At 44.2% G+C, this 25,658-nt stretch overlaps 1 protein-coding gene across 2 annotated transcripts in view; it reads right to left on the reverse strand.

Moving 5' to 3' along the window:
* CRLF3 (cytokine receptor like factor 3) overlaps nucleotides 1-25,658 on the reverse strand; it is a 46,987-nt gene that overhangs the window by 7,979 nt on the left and 13,350 nt on the right. For both annotated transcript variants that reach the window (XM_053571043.1, XM_053571044.1), the window contains exons 2-6: nucleotides 16,725-16,932; nucleotides 12,199-12,286; nucleotides 11,133-11,310; nucleotides 7,518-7,740; nucleotides 6,082-6,214 (exon numbers count right to left, since the gene is read on the reverse strand). In XM_053571043.1, the coding sequence (XP_053427018.1) occupies nucleotides 6,082-6,214; nucleotides 7,518-7,740; nucleotides 11,133-11,310; nucleotides 12,199-12,286; nucleotides 16,725-16,932 (830 nt within the window). The remainder of the gene's footprint in view (nucleotides 1-6,081; nucleotides 6,215-7,517; nucleotides 7,741-11,132; nucleotides 11,311-12,198; nucleotides 12,287-16,724; nucleotides 16,933-25,658) is intronic.

Consider the following 25,658-nt stretch of genomic DNA (forward strand, 5'->3'; position numbering starts at 1 on the left):
CTGGCGGGTTTGAACCCGACCCCGGACAGCTAAACAACGACAACTGCAGGAAAAAAATAGCCTGGCATTGTAGTGGGCTCCTGTAGTCCCAGCTACTTGGGAGGCTTAGGCAAGAGAATCGCTTAAGCCCAAGAGCTTGAGGTTACAGCACTCCACTGAGAGCGACATAGAAAGACTCTGTCTCAAGGCTCAGCACCTGTAGCTCAGTGGCCAAGGTGCCAGCCACATACAACTGAGCTGGCAGGTTTGAATCCAGCCCTGGCCTTCCAAACAATGTTAACAACTGCAACCAAAAAATAACTGGCGTTGTGGCGGGTGCCTGTAGTCCCACCTACTTGGGAGGCTGAGGCAAAAGAATCACTTAAACCCAAGAGTTGGAGGTTGCTGTGAGCCATGATGCCATAGCACTCTACCAAGGGTGATAAAGTAAGACTGTCTCAAAAAAAAAAAAAAGTAAAGGATTCGTTGGCAGGCCCAGGCTGGATTTGAATCCGCCAGCTCCAGCATATGTGGCTAGCGCCCTAACTGCTGAGACAGAGCCTCAAGCTGTTGCCCTGGGTAGAGTACCATGGCATCACAGCTCACAGCAACCTCCAAATCCTGGGATTAAGCAATTCTCTTGCCCTAGCCTCCCAAGTAACTGGGACTACAGGCACCTGCCACAACACCCAGCTATTTTTTAGTCGCAGTTGTCATTGTTGTTTGGCAGGCCCGGGCTGGATTTGAACCTGTCAGCTCCAGCGTATGTGGCTGGCGCCCTAATCACTGAGCTACAGGCTGAGTCATTAGGCATTATTATTTTTTTTTTTTTTTATTTTTTTTGTAGAGACAGAGTGTCACTTTATGCCCTTCGGGTAGAGTGCCATGGCATCACACAGCTCACAGGAACTTCCAACTCCTGAGCTTAAGCGATTCTCTTGCCTCAGCCTCCCAAGTAGCTGGGACGACAGGAGCCCGCCACCATGCCCAGCTATTTTTTTTTTGGTTGCAGTTCAGCCGGAGCCGGGTTTGAACCCGCCACCCTCGGTATGTGGGGCCGGCGCCTTACCGACTAAGCCACAGGCGCCGCCCCCATTAGGCATTATTTTTGAAAAAATTTTTTTAGGGCTGAAATACTCAGGTTAACCTAGTGGATGTGATCTTGGAACTTCCATGATTACCACTTAAAGATCAAAGTTGGTTGTTTTTTTTAAGAGACAGAGTCTCACTTTGTTCCCCTCGGTTGAGAGCCATTGCGTCACAGCTCACAGCAACCTACAGCTCTTGATCTTGGGCGATTTTCTTGCCTCAGCTTCCTCAGTAGCTGGGACTACAGGTGCCCACCACAAAGCCCGGCTATTTTTTGTTGCAGTTTGGCCAGGGCTGTGTTGGAACCTGCCACCCTTGGTATATGGGGCCGGCACCCTACTCACTGAGCCACAGGCACCACCCAAGATCAAAGTATTTTATGCTGTGTGCTTAGTTGTTTGTGCTATGTAGGCAAAAACGCTTTTTATGTTGGCATTCATTCTTATTTTACTGAGCATTGATGAATGTATATACTCTGTGCTAGACATCGGCTAAAAGGTATCCTGTTTTTATAGCATGTTAAATGTGTTTGTGCATGTTTGCTAAAAATCCTTTCTGTATAAACCAGTTTGTTAGGTTTTCTGGTAGGTAGAGACTCAAATTTCTTCCTGTCAGAATCTCTCCTACCAAGATAGTGTCCTCCTGGTTCAGTTCAGCATGAGTAGGAGGTAGTAAACAGCTTTGCTGTGTGGAATCCCAAGCAGCCCAGAGAGAGGCCCACATGGAAAGGGACAGATTTAGAACCAATTTACCAGCCATATGGGACAGCCATCTTGGAGGCTGACCTGCAGACTAGTCATCTCTAGTTAAACTACCCCACCTAACACAACAGAAACAGGCAGGCCTCACCAAGCTCTGCCCAAATTATAGCTTCCTAAGCCCAATAAAGGACTATAATTGTTCCAAGCCACTAAATTTTGGGATAGTTTTTTTTTTTTTTTTTAGAGACAGAGTCTCACTTTGTCACCCTTGGTAGAGTGCCGTGGCCTCACAGCTCACAGCAACCTCAAACTCTTGGTCTTAAGCAATTCTCGTGCCTCAGTCTCCCAAGTAGCTGGGACTACAGGCGCCCGCCACAACGCCCGGCTATTTTTTTGTTGCAGTTTGGCCGGGGCTGGGTTTGAACCCAGCACCCTCGGTATATGGGGCTGACACCCTACTCACTGAGCCACAGGCGCCACCACGGGATAGTTTCTTAAACATCAATAGATGACTGGAACATCAATTTTTTAATGTTTTTTGAAGAAAAAAGTCAATAATAAAAAATAGCTAGGCTTATTCTCCCCTTGATTTCCCTCCTCATGTCATTTGTGAAAGGCAGACAGCACAGTGATTAACTGTACAGATGGCTCGGCACCTGTAGCTCAAGCGGCTAAGGCGCCAGCCACATACACCAGAGCTGGCAGGTTCGAATTCAGCTCGGACCTGCCAAACAACAATGACAACTAAATCCCCCCCCACCCTCAAAAAAAAAAATAGCTGGGCGTTGTGGCAGGTGCCTGTAGTCTCGGCTACTTGGGAGGCTGAGGCAAGAGAATTGCTTAAGCCTAAGAGTTTGAGGTTGCTGTGAGGTGTGATGCCACAGCACTCTACCCAGGGTGACAGCTTGAGGCTCTGTCTCAAAAAAACAAAACAGACCAGTACAGACTTTGAAGCTAGACTGCCAGGATTTGAAGAATGACAAATCGCTTAGTCTATCTATCTCTGCCTTTGTTTCTTCCTTTGTAAGAGGAAGACAGTAACAGTTTACCTCCTCAGGTATTAGAATGAAGGAAGACTACTAGCATCCAGAGGAAATGAAGCTGTTTTAAAGAAAAAAAGGAATGAATACAATGTAACCTAATCGTTTATACCCTTATTAATCTGAAAAAAAAAAAAAAGGTGGTAGACAGGAAAAAGTAAAAAAAGTAAAAGTATGGGTAAAAAAATAATAAGATCAGGAAATCTTAGAAGGAAAGAGAGAACAGGAATGTTCAGACAGGAGGTGAGAGAGAGGCCCGGGAGGGGCTGCTAGCAGACCTGGGCACCCAGTGAGAGTCGGCTCTACAGAACGTTAAGTGCCAGCCAATAAGGCAGGTTTCTCTGGCTTCAATAGCAATATGCCTTCTAGAAACTTCAGCAAGGGCAACATGGGCTATACAACAAAAGCAGTGCCAACAAGAACATAGTCTCCCTTTTAACTATTAGGCCCATAAGCACCCTCACAAAACTCAGTAAGCCCATCTGCCCTCCGCCTTATGCACAGACTCCCCCTTCTGCTTTATATATTCTAACTTAATTGCTGATGCTTGAAATTCCTTTAAATAGGAGGGAGAAATATTTTCATTTCACACTCAAAGAGAAAATGACAAAAATGCAGAGGTCTGGCTAAGATAATACCGAGCTTAAGTGAGTTTCTCACTTAAGTGAATGGACACAAACAGTTCATTGAGGCCTACTAAGTGTCAGGCCAGTCAGCAGATGGTACAAAGTGAGCTTAAATAAATTTGTGTAATTTCCAATGTTTTAATAAGTATTTGCTGAATGATTTAAGAAATAAACTTAAGTGGGCAGCGCCTGTGGCTCAGTGAGTAGGGCGCTGGCCCCATATGCCGAGGGTGGTGGGTTCAAACCCAGCCCCGGCCAAACTGCAACCAAAAAATAGCCGGGCGTTGTGGCGGGTGCCTGTAGTCCCAGCTGCTCGGGAGGCTGAGGCAAGAGAATCGCGTAAGCCCAAGAGTTAGAGGTTGCTGTGAGCCGAGTGACGCCACGGCACTCTACCCGAGGGCGGTACAGTGAGACTGTCTGTACAAAAAAAAAAAAAGAAATAAACTTAAGTATGCAATCCATCAGATATTCTCCTATGTCCACAGAGGAAGAATTTAAAAAACAAGAGAACATCAGATCAAGTGGCAGGGATCACTGTCACCAGGAAATAAAAGGTCATATGAAAAGAAAAACACTAGGGATAGCAGAGAAACTACAGACTTCAACACTAACTAGAATCATCTTTCTCTCCCATAAAAAAGACACAGGAGAAGCAATATAAACTAGTAGTTAGAAGTACATAGAGTCAGACTGCTGGGATTTAAATCCCAGCTCTGGCATTTACTAGCTGTGTGACACTGCGTAAACAGTATTTCTTTGGCCTCAGTTTCCTCATCCCTAAAATGGAAAACTCTACCTATCTCACTGGGTTATTATGAGAATCAAATGAGATAATACAAGTAAAATAAAAGAGTAGGTGGTACAAAGTAAATTTTGTTTAAACATTCACCACAATTAGCATTATTGTAATAGTCTGAGATATCTGGCTTAACTGTAACAAATCAGGATACTCTGTCATTACACAGAAGTACTTTGTTCTGAGGAGATTCACTAATGGAACTATTTCTGTAAACAAGGGACATAAGCAGAGAAGAGGTAGATTAGTATAGAAAGCTCATGATTACTTGGGGAATAATTAAACAGATTTTAGGTATGAGTCTCATTTTTTTCTTTCTCTTTTTGTTAGTATTTTTCTGGTTATTAAGTCATTCTTTCTTCATTAAGGGGAGAGAGGAGGGGTCAAAAGTGAGACACAGAATAAACCAGCACATCTTAACAACTGCTGACAGTTCAAATTGTTTAGCTGGAAGGCAACATGACAACAGTGGTTTAGATAAAACTTTGAGATACTCTCCCATGCCTTACACAACAAGGGAGTGAGAACCAGAGGAACAAACTTCACAATAAAATCCCTTTATTTCTAGACATACTTGGAGGACAGTTTGCTACACAAAGGTCAATCTGGTGAAAATCAAGTAAGCTTTACTTCTCTAAATCAAAACTGGACTTTGGTTTCTAGGAAAAGCTATTTAGAAACATGACCAAAGAGAATGCATTTTGGATAACGTGACAATAAAAAAAAAGAAAATTTTCAGGGCAGCGCCTGTGGCTCAAGGAGTAGGGTGCCGGTCCCATATGCCGGAGGTGGCAGGTTCAAACCTAGCCCCAGCCAAAAACCAAAAAGAAAAAAGAAAATTTTCTGATATACAAGAGAATGGGCCAGGTGCAGGGGCTTATGCCTATAATCCCAGCACTTTGGGAGGCTGAAGTAGGAGGAAGGCAGATACTCGAGACCAGCCTGAGCAACATGGCAAAACCCCTCTCTCTACAAAAAATTTAAAAATTAGCCAGGTATGGGGCGGTGCCTGTGGCTCAAGGAGTAGGGCACCGGTCCCATATGCTGGAGGTGGCGGGTTCATACCCAGCCCCGGCCAAAAAAAAACCACAAAAAAAAAAAAAAAAAAAAAAAATTAGCCAGGTATGGTGGCACATGCTTGCAGTCCTAGCTGCTCAGAAGGCTGAGGTGAAAGGATTGTTTGAGCCCAGGAGTTGGAGATTACAAGAAGCTATGATCATGACACTGTACTCTAGCCTGAGCGACAGAGCAAGACCCTGCCTCTTAAAAAAAAAAAAAAAAGTGAAGAAAATTCATCAGTTCATCGGTGGTAGGAGAGGCAGGCTGGCTTTCAGTTTTTACAAAGAAGTGTGTGTGTCGGGGTGTGTGTGTGTATCTATATATAGTACATTTGTACTGATACGGTGTTTGTTATAGAAACATGCTCTCACTGATTTACAAAGGAAAAATAATTCCCGGCCTCTGAATTTTTAGGATTAACATTTGACAGAGAATCTATTTACTTCTATTTACCAAAAGGAAAAGAGACATAAATATATTGAGTATCGGGTGGCGCCTGTGGCTCAACGGGTAGGGCGCCGGTCCCATATGCCGGAGGTGGCGGGTTCAAGCCCAGCTCCGGCCAAAAAAAAAAAAAAATATATATTGAGTATCAAGCATTTTATAAACATTTCTCAGTTAATCTACATAATAACTCTCTGAATACAAAGAAATAAAAAACCTTCACAAAGTAACACGGCCTGTAAATGATGGAATAAGCTGAAGGTATTTTGAATCCCAAGCTCACGCACGCTCTATGAGCTTCACTATGCTACTGAAGGCATGATAGATAATTTTTAACATCTACTTGCCTGAATGTCAATGTCTGCCCACAGAAATAAGTTGGAGCACTGGAGTAGAGAACACCTGAGGATTCAGAGTCATTCCGGAGTGCGATGTTTCTTCGACTGCTGAGACTGTACCCCTCAAAACCAGTCGTCCACTCTTTTTAAAAAACAAAGATATTGAAAATTATTAGAATCTTTTGAGGAATATCTTCAACACAAACATATTAAATATAACTTGGAAGTGGAAGAGATTGTTCTTAGGGGTGATGGGCAAGTTCAATAAACTAAAAAATTCAATAATGGGGTATCATGATCAGTCCCACAAATTACAAAAATGATCTTAGTATATTCCTATACACTTTTGGCATAGTTACCTCCTATCCAATAAAATCATCATTTAGGCTGAGCTTGGTGGCTCAGGCCTATAATCCTAGCACTCCAGGAGCCCCAGGCAGGTGGATTGCCTGAGCTCATGGGTTCGAGACCAGCCTGAGCAACAGCAACATCCCATCTCTAAAAATAGCTGAGTGTTATGGCAGGCCCCTATACACCCAGCTACTTGGGAGGCTGAGGCAAGAGAATTGCGAGCCCAAGAGTTTGAGGTTACTGTGAGCTATGATGCCATGGCACTCTACCAAGGGGGCAAAGTAAGACTGTCTCAAAAAAAAAAAATCATTCAAGCAAAATTGCCTGACTATATTCCATCGCAATTATGAACCAATTAATAAAGGAATCTACATTTTTTTTTTTTTTTTTTTTTTGGTTTTTGGCCGGGGCTAGGTTTGAACCCGCCACCTCCGGCATATGGGACTGGCACCCTACTCCTTGAGCCACAGGCGCCACCCTACATCTTTTTTTTTTTTGTAGAGACAGAGTCTCACTGTACCGCCCTGGGGTAGAGTGCCGTGGCATCACACGGCTCACAGCAACCCCCAACTCTTGGGCTTAAGCGATTCTCTTGCCTCAGCCTCCCGAGCAGCTGGGACTACAGGCGCCCGCCACAACGCCCAGCTATTTTTTTGTTGCAGTTTGGCTGGGGCTGGGTTTGAACCCGCCACCCTCGGCATATGGGGCCGGTGCCCTACTCACTGAGCCACAGGCACCGCCCGGAATCTACATCTTTTAAAATAGTAATGCAGGAAAGATATTAATTTCAAATCATAAGACTTTTAAGAAAATGCCAGATTACATTGTGAGAGTTTGGAAAATCAGTATCCTATACAATATTTTCAATCTTTGGTTTTCTGCGATTCTAAAAATCCAGTCTAACATTATATTTGGGCTCTGAAGATAAGAACTGATAGAAATAAAATCAAATGAAGTAATATGAGTAAAAGACATGTTCCATGTTCTCATCAATTCAGGATTCAGCTCTAGAAAAAAGGTAGACTGTCCTTAGCACAGAATGCAAGTATTCTAATATTCACATAAGCTTCAGGAGTGAGAAGGCAACAGCATACCGTGAGGCACCAATGTGGAATGACCTATCTGGGGGACGCTCCACGGGCTCCACTCCTGTCGGCCATCTCCTCGGGCACAGACTCTGAACTGATAATCAACATTGGGGTCTATGTGCAATACTATGAATTCAGTTTCCGAACCTACATATACGTCCTCAAAATGATTTGAAGTACATTTACGAAACTGGAGCCTGTAATCTTGAGCTGTAAAGTCGTCATCCACCTAAGGAAAAGGTTTTATGTTAGGTAAAAACCAGAGCATGACTTCTCTTAGTATCACTGCTTAAAAATCTTGAACGGCAACGTTTTGGACCAAACATACAGGCCAAGGAGCTGAATGTGGGCTGTTGTCAGGAAAGCCACAGGAAATATGCAATCGCTATTTCCCTTCTTCATTGAACCACGTATTCTATATTTCTCAGTCTAATATAAAAAATTCTGTTTCATTTGAAGAAATGGCATGTTTTCTAATCAATGCTAAAGATAAAACATTCAAAATTCTAGGGTAAATATCACACAACTATACATCATTCATAAAACCAAGAGAGAATTAATATCCATAAAGGACTTCTAAACATTAATAGGAAACAAGGTACCCAACATAAAAATGGCCAAATAAGCATTCCATAAATGGCTGTGCACAGTGCCTCGCACCTGTAATCCTAGCGTTCTGGAAGGCTGACATGGAAGGATCACTTGAGACCAAGAGTTCAAGACCATCCTGAGCAAGAAAAAGACCCATATTGGCTTGGTGCCTATAGCTCAGCGCCTAGGGAGCCAGCCACATACACTGGGACTAGCACACTTGAATCTGGCCTGGGCCTCCTAAAACAACAATGACAAATACAACAAAAAAAATAGCCAGGTATCATGGTGGGTGCCTGTAGTCCCAGCTACTTAGGAGGCAGAGGCAAGAGAATCACTTAAGCCCAAGAGTTCGAAGTTGCTGTGAGCTGTGACACAATGGCACTCTACTGAGGGCAACATAGTAAGACTCTAAATAGCTGGGGATAGTGGCACACGCCTATATCCCAGTAACTCAGGAGGCTGAGGCAGAAGACTGCTTGATCCTAAGAGTTTGAGGTTGCAGTGAGCTATGATGCCACCACAATGGAGTGACAGAGTGAGACTCTGTCTCAAAAATAAATAAACAGTCAAAGAGGTTGTATTCAACCTCATTTATAATATGAAAAATGGAATCTAAATCCACAATGTAATACCATTTTGGGGAAACTATAAAGTCTCAGCTTGCAAAGTACTGGTTAAGATGGGTAGTAACGGAAACTCATATACTGCTGATAGAAGGCTAAACTCTGATTCAATCATTTTGGCCAAAGTCTGTTATTAACCAGGAGAGTATAGGCCCAATATTCTAAGACCTCATAAATTTACAGCTAGGAATAGATTTCAGAAAAAAACTTTACACTTGTGGGCGGCACCTTTGGCTCAGTGGGTAGGGCACTGGCCCCATATCTGGAGGGTGGCAGGTTCAAACCCGGCCCCGGCCAAATTACAACAAAAAAATAGCCAGGTATTGTGATGGGCGCCTGTAGTCCCAGCTACTCAGGAGGCTAAGGCAGGAGAATCGCCTAAGTCCAGGAGTTGGAGGTTGCTGTGAGCTGTGTGATGCCACAGCACTGTACCGGGGGCGATAAAGTGAGACTCTCTATAGAAAAAAAAAAAACTTTACACATGTGCATTAAGAAATAGGAACAAGGGCGGCGCCTGCGGCTCAAGGAGTAGGGCACCGGTCCCATATGCCGGAGGTGGCGGGTTCAAACCCAGCCCCAGCCAAAAAAAATCACCAAAAAAAAAAAAAAAAAAAAAGAAATAGGAACAAGAAAATTTTTATTGGCTGGGTGCCCATACGCATAGCACAGTGGTTAGGGTGCCAGCCACATACACCAAAGCTGGTGGGTTCAAACCTGGAACAGGCCAGCTAAAACAACGACATCTGCAACAACGACAAAAATAGCCAGGCACTGTGCCTATAGCCCCACCTACTCAGGAAGCTGAGGCAAGAGAATCACTTAAACCCAAGAGTTTGAGGTTGCTGTGAGCTGTGATGCCATAGCACTCTACTGAGGGCAACATAGTGAGACTGTCTCAAAAAAAAAAAAAAAAAAAATTTCCTTTTGAGAAACTGTTTTCAGAAGCTAAACACTAACCTCCGTATTTGTCAACAGCAAGATCCTATGGCTACTCTGAACATGGGCCATAGTTTCTAATTAAATAATGGGAACTCATATATATAATTTAATAAACAAAGCTCCTAGTAATACTGACAACATAAAAGAAACTGTATTTTAGGAATCTTTTTCCTTGGAGACAGAGTTTCACTTTGTCACCCTCGGCAGATTGCCGTGGCATCATAGCTCACAGCAAACTCAAACTCTCGGGCTTAAGCAGTCCACTTGCCTCACCCTCCCAAGTAGCTGGGACTACAGGTGTGTGCCACAACACCCGGCTATTTTTAGAGAGTAGGTCTCGCTCTGGCTTAGGCTGTTCTCGAACATGTAAGCTCAGGCAATCCACTCGCCTCAGCCTCCTGGAGGGCTAGGATTACAGGCATGAGCCGCCTCACCCAGCCTTCTTTTTATTGAAAGATAGTCTCGCTTTGTCACCCTTGGAAGAGTGCCATGGCGTCATAGCAACCTTAAACTCTTGAGCTCAAGTGATCCTCTTGCCCAGCATAGCTGGGATGACAGGTGCCTGCCACAATGCCCAGCTATTTTTTTTTAGAGAAGGGGTCTTGCTCTAGTTCAGGCTTGTCTCGAACTCTTGAGCTCAAGCAATCCACCCACGTCAGCCTCCCAGAATGCTAGGATTACAGGAGTGAGCCACCACGCCCGGCCATCATATTTTAGAAATCTTTTTTTTTTTTTTTTTTTTTTGTAGAGACAGAGTCTCACCTTATCGCCCTTGGTAGAGTGCCGATATTTTAGAAATCTTATTTCAGAGGTATTCATTGAGTGCTGAAAGAAAATACTGAGACGTGACTCAGCACCTGTACCTCAGTGGTTAGGGCGCTGGCCACATACACCGAGACTGGCAGGTTCAATCCTGGCTGGGGCCTACTGAACAATGACAACTGCAACAAAAAAATAGCTGGGCATTCTGGCAGGCACCTATAGTCCCAGCTTCTTGGGAGGCTGAGGCAAGAATCACAGAAGGCTGAATCACAGAAGCCCAGGAGTTTGAGGTTGCTGTGAGCTATGATGCCACAGCACTCTACTGAGGGTGACATACTAAGACTCAGTCTCAAAAAAAAAAAAGAAAATATGGAGACATCTGATATTCATCATCACCTTTGGACATTTCTAATAAACAGAAATGTGAGAAAGCCTTAATTCACTGAGGTAAGTCTGGGAAATATGAAATGGGAAACAATGTTGTGATACAGGGATTTTGGAAAGCACCTTCAAGACTGTTTATCTAAAAGTAGAAGAGCTACCTCAGTTCATATCTTGTGACTTTATTTTCATTGTAAAGCAAAAGGGGTTTTTCTTTAAGAAGAAAAGAGAATATTCAACGGTAGTTAATGAAAAATTTTAATAGCCCCAAAATATCAAATCCATAATGTGGAAGCCACTTCTACAATTCTGAATCACATACCTTACACCATCGTACTATGATGCCTCCAGGCTTCTCTATTAGTTCTTCTATCTGTACTGGTGGGCGAGATGCTACAGTTCCATGCTGAAAAATGTGGTCTTTCACTATGTTAAGAACTGAGTCATCCAACTGAGCAGATAAGCAAGGCACGTCAACCAACAAAGGCACTTCTGGTAAGCTGAGGAAACAAAGCTCAGTATATGGTACTTTTAACTGAGAGTTAAAAATACATGGACTATTTTTACAGCAGTTATATTTGAAGGATCTGGAAGCTCCCAGTACGTAATTCTCATGGCAATAGAGCCTTTGCAAAATGTTCCATAAAGATTCTCCTCCCAGGGCGGCGCCTGTGGCTCAGTGAGTAGGGTGCCCGGCCCCGTATACCAAGGGTGGTGGGTTCAAACGCAGCCCCGGCCAAATTGCAACAACAAAAAAAATAGCCGGGCGTTGTGGCAGGCGCCTGTAGTCCCAGCTACGCAGCAGGCTGAGGCAAAAGAATTGCCTAAGCCCAAGAGCTGGAAGTTGCTGTGAGCTGTGATGCCATAGAACTCTACCAAGGGCGACAAAGTGAAACTGTCTCTCTCTAAAAAAAAGAAAAAAATAAAGATTCTCCTCTCAAAGACAGAAACTTGGTAGAAAAACTGTCAGGCTTACACCAAAAGATCTGGTTTACTAAAATATGACTTAATTTTAATAACATGTTCAGAGTTTTGTTTTGTTTTGTTTTTTTTTGTAGAGACAAGAGTCTCACTTTATCGCCTTTCGTAGAGTGCCACGGCATCACAGCAACCTCCAACTCCTGGGCCCAGCCTCTCTTGCCTCAGCCTCCCAAGTAGCTAGGAGTACAGGTACCCACCACAACGCCCGACTACTTTTTTGTTGCAGTTTGGCTGGGGCCGGGTTTAAACCAGCCACCCTTGGTATATGGGGCCAGTGCCCCCATGTTCAGAATTTCTAACATGGAAATTCTCTTAGAATTGAAAGAACTCTGTAGTAATACCGTAACAAAAACCAGACACAGTTTAAGTGCTTAAAAGTTAAGTCCAAAAGGCACAAACTCTTTTACCTGTCCAACTGAATGTGTGAGGCCTTTTTGGTAAAGCTCCACAGTTTTTCATTTTGTTCTCCTACACCACCAAGTATGGCAATCTCACCTACAACGAAGAATAAGAAAACAAGTACAGTGGAAAACAGTCAGGTCTAGGTGGGTCAGTGGTTTTCTTGTGAACAAATCTCAAGTGATGGCACAGTCAAATTCCAAAAAACTAGAAACTACCTTAGAAGTGATTAAGGTTAAGCCCAAGCAGAAAAAGGATAACATTTTGCCAGAATTCTACTCTATACAAGAAAACTTGGTTTCTAGACCAATTTTAGGTAAAGCAAAGATCCAGGGACTTTTCCCCATCCTTTCTACAGAATTTTTACCAACTCTAATAGAAGTCAGTATAAACTATTACTCTGATAGGACCAAGAGGACCAAACAGTCTTTTCATTTTTTAGTTTTTTTTTGAAAAAGAACATCCCTCTGTTGCCCGAAGATAGAGTGCCAGAGCCTCACTAGCTCACAGCAACCTCAAACTCCTGGTCTCAAGCGATCTTCTGGCCTCAGCCCCTTGAGCTGGACTACAAGTGCCCACCGCAACATCCCGCTAATTTATCTACTTTTAGGTCTCACTCTTGCTCACTCTGGTCCCCACTTCAGACCTTAAGGGATCCTCCCGACTCAGCCTCCCCGAGTGCTAGGATTACTGGCTTGAGCCATCTTGCCTGGCCTAGATACATAGCCTTAAAAAGCCAAATAAAGCAGTTATGTTTTCTTTTTTTTTTTTTTGTAGAGACAAAGTCTCACTGTACTGCCCTCGGTAGAGTGCCGTGGCGTCACACGGCTCACAGCAACCTCTACTCTTGGGCTTATGTGATTCTCTTGCCTCAGCCTCCCAAGCATCTGGGACTACAGGCGCCCGCCACAACGCCCGGCTATTTTTTTGTTGCAGTTTGGCCGGGGCTGGGTTTGAACCTGTCACCCTCGGCATATGGGGCCGGCGCCCTACTCACTGAGCCACAGGCGCCGCCCAGCAGTTATGTTTTCTTAAAAGAATATCATACATTAAATTAGAAATTATTCAACCAAATAATAGAAAGGAAATGCTAGATAGTGGCATATGATAATGACCAACTTGGCCCTGTGTGGTGGCTCGCGCCTACAATCTGGGAGGCTGAGGCAGACAGATCTCTTGAGCTCACAAGTTTGAGACCAGCCTGAGCTAGAGCGAGACCTGTCTCTAAAAATAGCCAGGTGGGGCGGCACCTGTGGCTCAGTGAGTAGGGCACCGGTCCCATATGCAGAGGGTGGCGGGTTCAAACCCGGCCCCGGCCAAACTGCAACAAAAAAATAGCCGGGCATTGTGGCGGGCGCCTGTAGTCCCAGCTGCTCGGGAGGCTGAGGCAAGAGAATCGCGTAAGCCCAAGAGTTAGAGGTTGCTGTGAGCCGTGTGATGCCACGGCCCTCTACCCGAGGGCGGTACAGTGAGACTCCGTCTCTACAAAAAAAAAATAATAATAAAAATAAATAAAAAAATAAAAATAGCCAGGTGTTGTGGCAGGCACCTGTAGTCTCAGCTACTCAGGAGGCTGAGGCAAGAGAATTGTGGGAGCCCAAGAGTTTGAGGTTGCTGTGAGCTATGACACCACAGCACTCTACCAAGGGTGACAAAGTGAGATTCTGTTTCAAAAAAAAAATAAGGAAAGAAAGTGACCAAGTTCTATGTCCTTCTTCAGCCCTAAGAACACTGCCAGAACTCTTTTCCATTTGAAAGTACCCTGGACTTATTCAAGTTTTTTGAGACCATATGACCTTTCTCACTAAAGAAAAACAGAAACATATCAAATATAACCTCAAAATCCGCAACATTTCATAAATAAGTTTTTATTCCTGGGGGTAGGGGGAAAGTTCAAAATTAAAAATATTTCTGAAGTATAAAAAAATTCAAGTATCAAATGCTGTAACAAACTTGTATGTGCCTCAAAGGATTTCTTTTCTAAAATAAAAACAAAGGGTCAGTCCTCAGGGTGATGTGTGTGTATTCCTGCCCTGTGCTGAACTGCTTATGGGTTTGTTTCTAAATGCAAAGTCTCCAGGGAAAGACACTCTGTGGTGCTGCTAAAAGGAATTTTCTCAAAGGCACTGTTATGGTCAGTGGTAAATAAACACTTCTCATTGAAGATAAGACAAAAATGTAATCAGCATGTAAAGATAACACTAGTGCCATATTCTAAGCACTCCCTCTGCAGAATGGATGGCATTCAGGCTCCTTCCATGGATCCTTTTCCTCAGCTGATCCTTAAGTGTTGGTGTCCCTTAGTGTTCTTCCTGCCACCTGCTCTGCTCATCTTGTACAATATCTCCTGAAGATTTTAGTTATTCCCATGGATTCAGATTTGACATGTATGCCATTAACTGCCAGTCTGACATCTCCAGGTATGATCTCCCTCCTAAGAATCAAACCCATATTTCCATGGTAAGCACCTTAAATTCAACGTGATCAAGCCAAATGCCTAACCACTTGCTAACACCCTCCCCTCCTCCTTCGTTCCCTAGTTATCAGTAATGGCAACACTATCCACTTGCTCATCTAAGACCAGCTTGGTTTTTGTCATCCTAAATCCTTCCCTTTCCCCTTCATCCTATATCCAGGTAATCACCAATAAATACCAATCACTGATCAATAAAATCATCTATAATTCTATCTCCAAAAAAATGTCTTGGGTAAGCATAGTGGCTTGCTCCTAGCACTCTGGGAGGCCAAGGCGGGAGGATCCCCTAAAGTCGGCAGTTCAAGACAAGCCTGGCCAAAAGCAAGACCCTGTCTCTACTAAAAAAGTAGAAAAATTAGCTCGGTTTTGGGGCAGGTGCCTATAGTCTCATCTACTTGGGAGGCTGAGGCAAGAGAGTCGCTCAAGCCCAAGAGTTTGAGGTTGCTGGGAGCTGTGATGCCATGGCATTCTACTGAGGGTGACACATGTCAATCTGGGGTGGCGCCTGTGGCTCAGTGAGTAGGGCGCCGGCCCCATATGCCGAGGGTGGCGGGTTCAAACCCAGCCCCAGCCAAACTGCAACCAAAAAATAGCCGGGCGTTGTGGCGGGCGCCTGTAGTCCCAGCTACTCAGGAGGCTGAGGCAAGAGAATCGCGTAAGCCCAAGAGCTGGAGGTTGCTGTGAGCCGTGTGACGCCACAGCACTCTACCAAGGGCAGTAAAGTGAGACTCTGTCTCTACAAAAAAAAAAAAAAAAAAGTCAATCTGATAGTGTAACTCTTGTTTCTTAAAATGCTTCAGCAGATGCTTAAGTATGCCATACACTCCAATCATGATATTCTCTCCTCCTTTTCTTATCTGCTTGATGAACTTCTTCAAGTCTCTGTGCAACTCCTCCTACAGAAAACTATCCTACACTTTTCCGGGCCCAGTTAAGCACTTCTTCCTCTGTGTAAGGTCTTAGATCTCGCTTAGCACCTATGTCTATCCCACTGGGTTGTAAACCCTGAAGAGCAGAACCGTTACCTTTTTAGGTAGGTACCAGACACAGACCTACTTACATGCTGAAGGGGAGAAGGTAGATGTGAAGGAAGGAGGGCTGCAAGGCTTGACTCAGCCAAAATAACTGGCCAGAGACAGGACTACAACAACTCCAATTTCAGAAGAAAACACCAATCACATTTTAAATTATGAACCATAAACATTTTGAAAAGTATTTGCGACAAACAGACCTTAAAATTATTAAGTAACAGTGAATCTCTATTATACCAGAGTTTTTTTTTTGAGACAGACTCTCATTATGTTGCCCTCAGTAGAGTGCTGCGGTGTCACAGCTCACAGTAACCTCTCTCTCTCTTGGGCTTAAGCAATTCTCTAAGCCTCAGCCTCCCGCCAAACACCTGGCTATTTTTTATTGCTGTTGTCACTGTTGTTGTTTTTTAGCTGGCCCAGGCTGGGTTCAAACCTGCCACCCTTGGTGTACGAGACAGGCACTGTAACCACTGTGCTATGGGTGCCAAGCCTATAATAGAGACTTTTGAGAAAAATCATTTACTCCTTCTTGTTTTGTAAATGATAATAACTAACACTTTGATTGCACTTACCCTGGGATAACATACTATGTATCTCTTATACAGTATTACAAACTATCACAAGGCAGGAACATCCTAAGTACTCCACAAATAGCAAGAAGCCTGCTGGTACCCTGAGAAATCAGCAAAGCAGCTCAGTGCCCGTAGCACAGTGGTTACAGCACCAGCCACATACACTGAAGTTGGCAGGTTCAAACCCAGCCTGGGCCAGCTGAACAACAATGACAACTACAACAACAAATAGCCAGGCGTTGTGGCGGGTGCCTGTAGTCCCAGCTACTTGGGGGGCTCAGACAAGAGAATTGCTTAAGTCCAAGAGTTTGAGGTTGCTGTGAGCTGTGATGCCATGGAACTCTACCAAGGGTGACATAGTGAGACTCTGTCTCAAAAAAAAAGAAAGAAAAGAAAGAAATCAGCAAAGTATTAATACAAGTGATCCACACTTAACAGGCTCCCTGGACGCCCACCTTCTCGGACTAAGTCCTCTGCAGTGTTAACTCCATGTTCTATGAGCTTCTGACAGTCATCCAGTGGTTTAATGGTCTCCTGTTCAATGACATCCACCTCTTGCAAAAGGGCCACCAATCGTTCATCCAGGAGCTTCCCAAGGGTTCCCTTTAAATCATTAAAATGCTGTTTGAGAACATCCCTTGTCTGTGACGCACTGTCTTTGATCTGAAAAGAAATAATAAAAAACTCAAAATCAGGGCGGCGCCTGTGGCTCAGTGAGCAGGGCGCCGGCCCCATATACCGAGGGTGGTGGGTTCAAACCCAGCCCCGGCCAAACTGCAACCAAAAAATAGCCGGGCGTTGTGGCGGGCGCCTGTAGTCCCAGCTGCTCGGGAGGCTGAGGCAGGAGAATTGCCTAAGCCCAGGAGTTGGAGGTTGCTGTGAGCTGTGTGAGGCCACGGCACTCTACCAAGGGCCATAAAGTGAGACCCTGTCTCTACAAAAAAAAAAAAAAAAAACTCAAAATCAGAATCTCTAAAAAGGACTAATCTATAGGCATCATTCATAATAATTCAAAGGTATACCAATTATCACTTCTATTCATTTAAAATAATTTTAAATTAAAATTATATTTATTTAAGGTGAACAACATGTTTGATACACATACACATAGTGAACTGATTATTACAATCAAGCTAATTAACATGTACATCTATTCATATGGTTACCTTAGTATGTGTATGTGGCAAAATACTTAAGATTAATCTTAAATTTCAAGTATACAATATATTATTCACTACAGTCCCAATCCTGTACCTTAGATCTCTATAATTTATTCAAAGTATGTAAATGAAACTTTGTACCCTTTGAGTAACATCTCCCCCATACCCTAACCACTCAGCTTCTATGGATTCAACCTTTTTTTTAATTCAGAGACAGAGTAAGACTCTGTCACCCAGGCTGGAGGGTAGTGGCATTATCATTGCTGTCTACAGTCTCAAATTCCTAGGCTCAAGCAGTCCCCTGCCACAGCCTCCCAAGTAGCTAGGACTATAGGTATAAACCATGACATCCAGCTAATTAAAAAATATATTTTTTGTAGAGATGAGGGTCTCACTATGTTGCCCAGGCTGATCTTAAACTCCTGGGTCAAGGGATACTCCTGCCTTAGCCAAAGTGCTAGAATTACAGGTCCGAGCCGTTTTTGGATTTCACATTCACTGGCTTATCTCACTTAGCCTGATATCCTCCAGGATCATCCATGCTGTCACAAATGGCAGAATTTCCTTCTTTTTAACGGCTGAATAATATATATGAACCCTCCATTCACTGATAAAAATCAAATGTGATTCATTAGTATAAATGGGCAGAACTCCATCAACTGGCCTTTGGCTCAGACAGAATGGGCTCGAATTCTGGTTCCATAATTCACAAACTATGTGAATCTTTTTTTTTTTTTTTTAGAGACACAGTCTCATTTTGTCGCCCCTGGTAGAGTGCCGGGACATCACAGCTCACAGCAACCTCCAGCTCTTGGGCTTAAGAGATTCTCTTGCCTCAGCTTCCCAAGTAGCTGGGACTATAGGTACCTGCCACTATGCAGCCATTTTTTTTTGTTTGTTTGTTTGGTTGCAGCTGTCATTGTTGTTTGGCAGGCCCGGGCTGGATTCAAATCCACCAACTCCGGTATATGTGGCTGTCATCCTTAGCTGCTGAGCTACAGGCCCTGAACCAACTATGTGAATCTTAACCAAAACAATTTTGTTAAGTTGATTAAGTACTCCATGCCTCAATTTCTTTATCAAGTGAGAATAAAAATGGTTACTTCATGAAGCTGCTACAAGGATTAATTAAAATAACCTATGTATTGCACTGGGTAAAATAACTGGCACATACTTGTTCTCAATAAATAAATGTTAGAAATTATTATTATTGGCCAGGCATGGTGGCTCACGCCTGTAATCCTAGCACTTTGGGAGGCTGAGGCAGGTGGACCGCTTGAGCTCAGGAGTTCAAGACCAGCCTGAGCAAGAGTGAGATCCCATCTCTACCAAAAATAGAAAAAACAGCAACACATTGTGGAAGGTGCCTCTAGTCCTAGCTATTCAAGAGACTGAGGCAAGAAGATCACTTGAGCCCAAGACCTTGAGGTTACTATGAGCTATGACACCACGGCACTCTACCCAGGGTGACATGAGTGAGACTCTTGTCTCAAAATAAATAAATAAATGCAAACATATTCTTTGTAGATGTTAGCATCACAGTTTTATATGACATATATTTACTACCCTAGCTCTTTTGCTAACTTTCTCTTAGCAAGAGTTTGAAGTACAAGACAAATCCAACAAGAAAGAACATAATATAAGAATAAAGGACCCTATTTCAACAGCTAACAGAAATCTAGAAAGCTTTCTTTTTTTAGAAAGCTTTCTATTAATTCTCTAATATTAAATTAGAAAAGCAGATAGGCAGCACCTGTGGCTCAGTGGGTAGGGCACCGGCCCCATGTACCGAGGGTGGCGGGTTTGAACCTGGCCGGCCAAACTACAACAAAAAATAGCTACGCATTGTGGCGGGCGCCTGTAGTCCCAGCTACTTAAGAGGCTGAGGCAAGAGAATCACCTAAGCCTAGGAGGTGAAGTCTGCTGTGAGCTGTGACACCACAGCACTCTACCTAGGACAATAAAGTGAGACTCTGACTCTATAAAAAAAAAAAAAAAAAGCAGAATACACTGTTTTCCAGCCAGGTGAGGTGGCTCATGCCTGTAATCTTAGCACTTTGGGAGGCTGAGGCCAGTGGATTGCTCCAGCTCAAGAGTTCGAAACCAGCCTAACCAAGAGTAAGAACCCATTTCTATGAAAAATAGAAAAACCTAGGTAGGTGTTGTGGTGGGTACCTATAGTCCTAGCTACTTGGGAGGCTGAGGCAAGAGGATCACTTGAGCCCATGAGTTTGAGGTTTCTCTGAGCTATGATACCATGGCACTCTACCCAGGGCAACAGAGTAAGGCCCAACAAAAAAAATTGGGTGGCACCCGTAGCTCAGTGGGTAAGGTGCCCGCCACATGTACCGAGGCTGGTGGGTTTGAACCCAGCCTGGGCCTACTAAACGACGACAACTGCAACAAAAAAATAGCTGGGCATTGTGGTGGGTGCCGATAGTCCCAGCAACTTGGGAAGCTAAGGCAAGACAATTGCTTGAGCCCAAGAGTTTGAGGTTACTTTGAGCTGTGACAACAGAGCACTCTACCAAGGGCGACATAGTGAGACTCTGTCTCAAAAAAAAAAAAGAAAGAAAAGAAAAAAGAGCTCAAGTGGCTAAGGCGTCAGCCACATACAACAGAGCTGGAGGGTTGAAATCCATCCCAGGCCTGCCAAAACAATAATGACAACTACAACCAAAAAATAGCCGGGCATTGTGGCGGGCGCCTGTAGTCTCAGCTGCTTGGGAGGCTGAGGCAAGAGAATCGCTTAAGCCCAGGAGTTGGAGGTTGCTGTGAGTTGTGATGCCACGGCACTCTACCCAGGGCGACAGCTTGAGGCTCTGTCTCAAAAAAAAACAAAAACAAAAACCCCGAAGCAAGAAGATCACTTGAGCCCAAGTTGGAGGTTGCTGTGAGCTATGATGCCATGGCATTCTATCCAGGATGACAGCTTGAGACTGTCTCAAAAAAAAAAAAAAAAAAAGGCTAGGTGCCTGTGGCTCAAGCAGCTAAAGCGCCAGCCACATACACCTAAGCCGGTAGGTTTGAATCCAGCTTGGGCCCACCAGACCACAATGACGGCTGCAACCAAAAAAATAGCTGGGCATTGTGGTGGGCGCCTATAGTCCCACAGCTACTTGGGAGACGGAGGCAGGAGAATCACTTGAGCCTAGGAGTTGGAGGTTGCTGTGAGCTGTGAAGCCATAGCACTCTACCCAGGGTGACAGCTTGAGGCTCTGTCTCAAAAAAAAAGGCCTGGCACCTGTAGCTCAGGAGCTAGGGTGCCAGCCACATATACAGGAGCTGGCGGGTTCAAACCCAGCCTTGGCCTGCCAAACAATAATGATAATTACAACCAAAAAAAAAATAGCCAGGTGTTGTGGTGGGCACCTGTAGTCCCAACTTGGGAGGCTGAGGCAAAAGAATTGCTTAAGCCCAAGAGCTTGAGGTTGCTGTGAGCTATGATGCCACAGCACTCTACCAAGGGTGATGTTGTGAGAAAAAATTAAAATTAATTAAAAAAAAAATTAAATAAATAAAAAAGACAACTATTTTAAATTGCACATGAATTTTATGGCCACGCCATATTGTTTCCCAGCGATGTTCACAACTATGTTTATAAAAAATAAAAGATGCCCATACCGAAGGACTAATACAGAAAATAAGAGCAGTCTGATTTGCTGGATGGGCAAATCATAGAAACAATTTTCTGACCTTTTACAATAATTATAACTACGATATTTGTGCAGTTAGAGAAAAGAATTCTTTAAATCATAAAGAAAGGGAAAAATTCTCATTTTATCAATCTCTATAGTTATCAGAGAACTTCCATGAAATAAATCCAAGTCAAAGTTAAAAAAAAAAAAAAAAGGAAAGTTGGGCAGTGCCCATAGCTCAGTGGGTAGGGCATTGGCCATGTACACCAAGGCTGACTGACGGGTTTGAACCCAGACTGGGCCAGCTAAAAAAACAATGACAACTGCAACAAAAAAATAGCCAGGTGTTGTGGTGGTCACCTGTAGTCCCAGTTACTTTGGAAGCTGAGGCAAGAGAAACGCGTAAGCCCAAGAGTTAGAGGTTGCTGTGAGCTGTGACGACACCGCACTTTAGGCACTCTACCCAGGGTGACAGCATCAGACTCTGTCTCAAAAAAAAAAAGGAAAGAAAGAAAGGCCATAAACCTAAAATGTACTTGATTTGGTTTACCACTCAAGTTGGGCCCTCATTTACATAGCACTTTGAAAATCAATGCTGTTGAATAGAAATGAAGGTAATCTAATCTGTTGTGGGATTATTTAAAAAGGAAAACAAGTCAGAAATTAATCATGTGCTTTTTAAAGAGCTTTTAAAATGAATGGAGGCTATGGTGGCACCTTAGCTCAGTGTGTAGGGCACCGGCCACATACCCCGAGGCTGGTGGGTTCAAACCCAGCCCAGGCCTGCCAAACAACAATGACAACTACAACAAAAAAAAAAGTCTGGTGTTGTGGTGGGCACCTGTAGGCCCAGCCACTTGGGAGGCTCAGGCAAAAGAATCGCTTAAGCCCAAGAGTTGGAGGTTGCTATGAGCTGTGATGCTATAACACTCTACTGAGGACGACATAATGAGACTCTCTCACAAAAAAAAAAAAAAAGAACTGGAGGCTATTGTGGTGGCTCTATGGGAGGCCGAGGCAGGAGGATCATTTGAGCTCAGGAGTTCAAGACCAGCCTAGGCAAGAGCAAGACCCCATTTTCTATTAAAAACAGAAAAACTAACCCATTGTTGTTGTTGTGGGCAACTGTAGTTCCAGCTACTCAGAAAGCTGAGGCAAGAGGATTGCTTGAACCCAGAAATTTGAGGTTGCAGTGAGTTATGACACAATGGCACTCTAGCCTGGGCGACAGAGTGAGATTCTGTCTCAAAAAAAGGGGGGAGGGCGGCACTTGTGGCCTAGTGGGTAGGGCACTGGCCCCATATACCAAGGGTGGAGGGTTCAAACTTGGCCCGGGCCAAACTGCAACAACAACAACAACAACAACAAAAATAGCCGGGAGGGCGATGACTGTGGCTCAGTGAGTAGGGCGCCGGCCTCATATGCCGAGGGTGGTGGGTTCAAACCCAGCCCCGGCCGAACTGCAACAAAAAAATAGCCGGGCGTTGTGGCGGGCGCCTGTAGTCCCAGCTGCTCTGGAGGCTGAGGCAAGAGAATCGCGTAAGCCCAAGAGTTAGAGGTTGCTGTGAGCCGTGTGACACCACGGCACTCTACCCGAGGGCGGTACAGTGAGACTCTGTCTCTACAAAAAAAAAAAAAAAAAAAAAAAAAAATAGCCAGGCATTGTGGTGGGCGCCTGTAGTCCCAGCGACTGGTGAGGTTAGCTGGGACTACAGGTGCCTAAGGCAAGAGAATTGCCTAAGCCCAGGAGTTGGAGGTTGCTGTGAGCTGTGACGCCACAGCACTCTACCAAGGGTGATAAAGTGAGACTCTGTCTCTAAAAAAAAAAAAAAAAAAGTGTGGCAGAGGGACAGGAAAGAGAGTATCTTATGATTTTAATACATAACCTTAGACACTGTTTGAAATGCAGAACCTCCGCCCCCACCTAGAACCTAGAACTACTGAATTAGAAGCTGGTTTGTTGGGGGCGGCACCTGTGGCTCAGTTGGTAGGGCGCCGGCCCCATATACCGAGGGTGGCGGGTTTAAACCCGGCCCTGGCTGAACTGCAATCAAAAAATAGCCGGGCGTTGTGGCGGGCGCCTGTAGTCCCAGCTACTCGGGAGGCTGAGGAGGCAAGAGAATCGCTTAAGCCCAGGAGTTGGAGGTTGCTGTGAGCTGTGTGATGCCATGGCACTCTACCGAGGGCCATAAAGTGAGACTCTGTCTCTACAAAAAAAAAAAAAAAAAGAAGCTGGTTTGTTGTTGCTTTTGTTTTGGAGACAGAGTGTCACTCTTCTGCCCTGAGTAGAGTGCAGTGGGGCTATCACAGCTCACCACAGTCTCAAACTTCTGGGCTCAAGCGTTCTTTGTGCCTCAGTGTCCTGAGCAGTTGAGACTACAGATGGGCTCCTGGCTAATTTTTTCTATTTTTAGGAGAGACGGTGATCTCACTCTTGCTCTCATTGGTCTCAAACTCCTGAGCCCAAACGATATGCCCACTTGGGCCTCCCAGATTGCTAGGATTACAGGGGTGAGCCACCTCACCCAGTCAGAAACTGTATTTTTAACAAGACCCTTAGGTGATTCGTATACACATTACAGATACCAGAATTAATGAAGACACTTGTGTCAGAGCATTGTAATACAATTTGAACCTCGACCATCAAGAGGAAATTCTGCAGTTGTGCACTATACCCCCAAGGTCGTATCTCACTCTTGAACGGATACAGCATACACAGGAAGTATATAGGTTAGGTAAAGTCAATTTCCTCTTTAGAAAGAATTCAAAAGCTCCTTTAGCAGTTGCAGAGCCTATGGTTTGTTTTTGTTTCAGAACCTCAGAAAAAAAAAGGAAGTATGTGAACCTAAAACTGTGAGACAGCCAGGGAAGAGAGAATCTATTTTCAAACCCACCTCCTGTGCTCTTGTTGTAAATCTGGTCCCTTTTGTTCACAGAATCCCAAACATTGCCATTTCAAACCTGATACCACCTTGGCATAGATAGTATCTTCTCCTGAAACAGTTCACAATTTAAACCCAGTGTAAAGCCCAGTCACTTTTAATCCCATCATATAACTAATCAAGTTCATTCACTTGGCCTTATGAAAACAATTTATTGTTGCTGAGTGAACTTCTTCATATATTTGATGTGGTGTGTGTACCAAAGGTCTGATGTGTTTACTTTTAGTGCAATAAATCTTCACAATGAGAGTAAGTCTGTCTGTATTGGTTACAGTTTAAAAAACTAAAGGTGAAAGAAGGCTTCGTACTGTCTAAAAGACTTAACTCTAAGGACTACTTTTTAGTAATATCAAGCTTTTTAGAAATAAACGATCACTTTTTTTTTTTTTTTTTTTTATGATTTTTGGCCGGGGCTGGGTTTGAACCCGCCACCCGCCACCTCCGGCATATGGGACTGGCGCCCTACTCCTTGAGCCAAAGGCGCCGCCCATAAACGATCACTTTTTAAAGAGTCCACAGAGGCCGAGCACAGTGGCTCACTCCTGTAATCCTAGCACTCTGGGAAGCTGAGAAAGGTGTATTGCTTGAGCTCAGGAGTTCAAGACCAGCCTGAGCAAGAGTGAGACTTCATCTCTACTAAAAATACAAAAACCAGCCAGGCATAGTGGTGCACCCCTATAGTCCCAGCTACTCAGGAGACTGAGGCAAGAGGACTGCTTAAGCCCAAGAGTTTGAGGTTGCTGTGAGCTATGATGCCACAGCACTCTACCGAGGGTGACAAAGTGAGACTTTGTCTCAAAAAATAAAATAAAATGAATAAAAAATAAAGAGTTCCCAGATAAATCTGTAAATCATGTATTGGTTAAAGATCCTGCCTGCTATATATAACATGTTGTTTCTCTTGTCCCTGTGTAAAGAATTGTATGGTCTATAACCAATCAGCTTCAAATGCTACCTAACCATCTAGAGAAAAAAACAACTGTGGTGGTTTGTAACAAAGTAGATTTAAGAAGAATACGATTAACAGTCAAGTCAGGGCGGCGCCTGTGGCTCAGTCGGTAAGGCGCCAGCCCCATATACCGGGAGTGGCAGGTTCAAACTCGGCCCCGGCTGAACTGCAACCAAAAAATAGCTGGGCATTGTGGTGGGCGCCTGTAGTCCCAGCTACTCAGGAGGCTGAGGCAAGAGAATCGCTTAAGCCCAGGAGTTGGAAGTTGCTGTGAGCTGTGTGATGCCATGGCACTCTACCGAGGGCAATAACATGAGACTCTGTCTCTACAAAAATAATAATAATAATAATAATGGCAATAACAATGTAGCAGCAGCTATCATCTACTGCAGTGCTCCCTAACCTTTTTGGCACCAAGGACTGGTTGTCATGGAAGACCAATTTTCCACAGGGAGAGGGGAACTGACAGGAGGTGGAGCTCAGGCAATGAAGAAAGTGATGGGGAAGGACCAGTTTCAAGAAAGACAATTTTTCTACAGATTACATGGGGGGCGGGGGTAGGGATGATCTGCCAGGAGGCGGAACTCAGGCAGTCATGCGAGGGATGGGAAGGTGGCTGTAAATACAGATGAACCTTCACTGGCTAGCAGGCCTGCTCACCTCCTGGTGTGTGTAAGCCTGGTTCCTAACAAGCCACTTA

This window comes from Nycticebus coucang, chromosome 18 (assembly GCF_027406575.1).
Source record: "Nycticebus coucang isolate mNycCou1 chromosome 18, mNycCou1.pri, whole genome shotgun sequence".
Classification (NCBI taxonomy): Eukaryota; Metazoa; Chordata; class Mammalia; order Primates; family Lorisidae; genus Nycticebus; species Nycticebus coucang.